Raw genomic sequence first — 4,405 nt, 5'->3', positions numbered from 1 at the left:
ATCAAATTAATAATGGATTTTACTGTATATTAAAATTTGAGGCCCACATTTTCCATATGCAATGGCTGTCCAAACTCCAAAGTTAATTCAAACTAATTTTGACTTTTATTATTCATTTAATCTAATTAAATAATGAAATTTTGTTAAGTCAAAATTAAATTCTAAATGAGTTTTCAGTAAAAATGCCCAAAGTTTTAAAATGGATGGACGGTGAAATTTACTCTTGCATTCCTGTAAACAAATTTTAATCAACATTAAAGCTTAATGGATTTTCTTTAATTAAAAAAGTCTAAAATCAAATTGGATTTTATCAAATTGAATTGGCCCATTAACTTAAACAGAAACCCTTTTAGCGTTTAAATGGACTGTTAGTTTTAAGTCCAAAGCCCAAACCTAATGGACTTAAAATCCAATTAAAAATAAATAATATATAAAATTAAAGATCCACAATTTAATTCCCTATTCTAGGCTAGTCTAAATTCAACGTTGAATGATTGTTAAAGCCCAAATTAATTTATAGACTAAACAAATAAAGGCTATAAATTCAAACAAAAAATTTCAATCAAACAAGTTTATTGGATCACAAAGCAAAGGTCCAAAAAACACAGGTTGTTTTCCAATCTAAACCAGGTAGACTTTTTAATTTAAAATTAATTGTTTTTCAACCATCAAAATAAAAAGTTGCCAATTAAAATTAATTTGACTTAACAACCAAATCAAATGTTAAATAAATAGGAAAGTATCTAATTAATTTTTTAAATAATATTGAATTAATTAGAGGATTATTAATTTTCAAATATTTTAATCTTCCAATAAAATTAAAAAGGATTAATCAATATTATAATAACAAACTAAAGAGATTTTTTAAAATAAATAGTCATATCAGATAAATGATTATAAAAATAAAATTGAATTAATAAAAGGACAATTGTTTTTAAATATCAAACTATGAATTTATTATTGCTTGATATAAAACTCAACCAAATTAAAAATTGCTTAGTAGTAAGTTCCACAAACTAAAATTGTCTAATTATCTCTACCAAATCAAAATTTAAAAATGGTCAAATGAATGCTAAGAGATATTTGCATATAACTGAGAATTTAAGGAGATCAAACTAGTTAGTATGTTTCTTTTCTCGTGATGTATAAGTATTTTAGTCTAAAATTTAATAAAATTATCCTTTCAGATTTTCCAAATTAAATAACTTAAGCAAATATTTCAAATTCTAAAATTTCAAAATTTTTCAAAATTCAACAAATTACAATCGACTTGATTTTGTAAATAATACGTAGGTAGCCTAAACGCGGTTCAAATTTCCAAATTCTAAAGTTTCAACTCGAATCCATATTTTCCAAATTTCCATAAACAAATATACAATAAATTTTTTTAATAATTATAAGTGGCTTGATCATTTTAAGATCTCTTTACTGTTTAGAAAGATTTAGATAGAAACTCTTATTTTTTCTTCTTAAAATCAATCATTTTATTAAAAATGGTTATTTTATTTCAAAAATATTAGTAAAGAAAAATAGGCGTTGTGGGACATTTTTTTTCTTTTCTTTTAAATTTTTGGTAATAACTCCCAAGAGCAACCGACCCACCCACCCACATATACAAAAAGAAAAAAAATGCGACCCGCAATCAATCCAGATTTTTGGTTGTTTTGTTCTAACCAAAAACCAAAAATAATAAATAATAAAAACAATACAAAGATTTCCTTAATTCCCACCCAAATTTTGATTGAAATTTGGGCTACTCAATTTTTTAGGCTTCAATGTTATATCCATCTTGTTTAAAACTACATAATTGCGAACATCAACCTTGTTACTTGCAGTTTGAAATGCAAGCAGCATATCAAAATAATAAAAAGATAAAAGCAAAAAGAAAGTACAAATTCACTAGTTTAGCGGTCTTTTAACAATTGCAATCAATAAAACAAAAGTATTCTCGTAATTTGTTATACAGAATAAAAAGTCTATTTGGAGTAAGTCTTATAAGAATTTTGCTAACCAACATGCTAAAGAAGCTCAAACTCGGTTGTATGCCACTGATTTGCTGAAAAGACGACGGATATATATAACTTGCATTGCACTTGCAGCAGCCAGCAAAATATACTCTCCAACTGTATAGAATATAACACGCTTCCTTGTGCTTTCATTGGCTGCAGCACAAAAGGCAAGTGGTAAGTAAAGTCACAAGAATTACTTGGTTCCCAAACATAGTTAGATTTACAAACTTAATTATTCTAAATGCACCGGTAACTGCTAACAGAGCAACACACATGGTAAGAGAAACAAGGATTATGTCAATAGCTAGTTACAGATATAAATTTGATGCAAAGATGCAACAACATGATATGGTTCACAGCATGACCATTAATGAATTCATAGCCATGGCAAAACAGAACTTACTATGACGATGACGAGCATCTCGTGCTTTCAAATATTTCTGCTCAGCTGTAACAGACTCCAAAGCTTCTCTCAGCTCAGCAATTTTTACATTAATAGGGTCCAGATGTTCTGCAATAATAAAACATTTAATCAGCCTCAAAATGCTGCTTAGGCTCAACTAAGCACTTGGATATTGAAAACTTCAAACATACAATTTTAGGTTTGTATAAATAGATGGACAAGGACAGATTCAGAGAAAATTTCACGAACCATCTTTGGCAAGATCATGTTCATTGGGAATATGACCAATATGAATGTAGAAAGAAACAGTCTCCGGTGTTGAGTAAGGATTGTGAAAACAGAATTTATACATGCCGCTTCGTGGGGCTTTAATCTCAAACTTATCCCCAGATGTTCCCTTCGAAGTGTGCACATTATTACCCGCAGGAGAAGTCACCTGCAGTAAAACCCAAATTTATGATTTTTTTAAGACTAAATTTTCCATAAGAAAAACAGAATTCTGTCTACTTGAGTTCAGACCAAAATTCCACAGAATGAAACTATGACTGCACGTAAATAGAAGATAACTCCCAATGCATTTTGGTAGGGCTTGCTGGGGGGGTTTTTAGTGATCCAGATAACCCCTGTTTGAAAACTCAATTTCTTATAAAAATCTTGAAAAAGAACCCACCCAAAAAAAAAAAAAAAAAAAAAAAAAAATTCTATGCCAAGGCCTCATAAAGAGAGAACATATAAAGCTAATATACGATTGAAGTATGATTTCTTTTTTTTTTTTAGGGTGTTTGGGGGTTGGGGGGGGGGTGGGTGGTGTGTGGGTGGATGTGTGGGTGGTAAGAAATACTATTGAAAACTCAATTTCTTATAAAAGTTTTTAAAAAGAACCCCCCCAAAAAAAAAAAAAAAAAAATTCTATGCCAAGGCCTTATAAAGGGAGAACATATAAAGCTAATATACGATTGAAGCAAGATTTTCCCCCCGGCGGGGGCGCCCCGGGGGGGGGGGGGGGGGGGGGGGAAGAATTCTATCACTATAATCACTATTGCCCTTGTTTTCACATCCTATTTCCATCTCTAAGATAAATTTAGCATTTGATAAATTATCTCCTTAATTAGGGATAATAATTGAAGCCATAGAAGCATCAAATCTAACATATAGGGCGCCGAAGCAGCTAAATTCTATGTTTCAAATAATGCATCTAGAAAACAGAAAAAAAAAAAAAAACCCCTAAAATTCAAATCATGCAAATAGAAAAAAAAAAAAATCACAAAACAGGAGGAAAAATCCAGATCAAATTACCAAATCACACAAAAAATCTCAAAAAAGATCCAAACTTTGCATTTAAACTATAAAGATAAGAAAGGAATCGAATGGAAATGAGTTCAAATTTTTTTTTCTTTTGTGGGGGGGGTGAGGAGGCGGGGGAAGAAAGGGCTTACAGTGAAATCAATTCCTGGGTGATCGGAGCTCCAGAAGATATCATGGTCGACAACGACAAAATTCCCGGAAATAGTATCTCCCTCGTAGAGAACGTACTCGTAGACGCATTCGACGTCGTTTACCGTCACGGAAAGCGACGAGATGCGACCAAAAAAGCTCGCGAATAGAAGAATGGCCATCAACAACTGGCCCTCCATAGCGGCCCCAAATCGCTTCCTCCTCTCCATTTTCGCCGTTCAAGCTTTGCGGGTCTCTCTGAGTCTTTTTATTTTTATTTTTATTTTTATTTTTTTGGGTTCTTTGATTACAGGTTTTCAGAAGAAATTGAGACCAAAAGAGAACACGTCGACGACGCACTAGGATTATAACACGTGGCATACTTATTGCGCGAAGGTCGATTGAAACGCTGCGTTTTTCGGTTTATACATCCACGACGAGTTCTAAGTGCCACGTCCTTGTATTGGACAGGATATGAAAATAATGCCTATTGGGCCGCCTATCAGAAAGTTTATATATATATATATATATATTCATTGAAAAAAAAAAATCAATAAAA

General features: G+C 31.5%; 1 protein-coding gene across 1 annotated transcript; it reads right to left on the bottom strand.

Moving 5' to 3' along the window:
• Positions 1–1,872: 1,872 nt before the first annotated feature.
• LOC107423106 (transmembrane emp24 domain-containing protein p24beta3) lies at positions 1,873–4,156 on the bottom strand. The gene is made up of 4 exons (XM_016032623.4): positions 3,849–4,156; positions 2,662–2,848; positions 2,413–2,520; positions 1,873–2,162 (listed from the first exon to the last, which is right to left on the bottom strand). The coding sequence occupies exons 1-4, from the start codon at positions 4,074–4,076 to the stop codon at positions 2,029–2,031; spliced, it is 657 nt and encodes a 218-aa protein (XP_015888109.1). The 5' UTR covers positions 4,077–4,156; the 3' UTR covers positions 1,873–2,028.
• Between the last annotated feature and the right edge of the window lie 249 nt (positions 4,157–4,405).

The sequence above is a fragment of the Ziziphus jujuba genome, chromosome 3 (genome assembly GCF_031755915.1).
Source record: "Ziziphus jujuba cultivar Dongzao chromosome 3, ASM3175591v1".
Taxonomy (NCBI): Eukaryota; Viridiplantae; Streptophyta; class Magnoliopsida; order Rosales; family Rhamnaceae; genus Ziziphus; species Ziziphus jujuba.
The sequence above is the reverse complement of the archived record's forward strand: the minus strand, read 5'-3'. Positions and strand labels throughout refer to the sequence as shown.

Coding starts and splice junctions, on each gene's coding strand:
- LOC107423106 (XM_016032623.4), bottom strand. CDS start 4,076: ATGGAGAGGAGGAAGCGATTTGGGGCCGCTATGGAGGGCCAGTTGTTG. Junction 2,849..3,848: donor ACCCAGGAATTGATTTCACT/GTAAGCCCTTTC, acceptor GTTTTACTGCAG/GTGACTTCTCCTGCGGGTAA. Junction 2,521..2,661: donor ACATGATCTTGCCAAAGATG/GTTCGTGAAATT, acceptor TTATTATTGCAG/AACATCTGGACCCTATTAAT.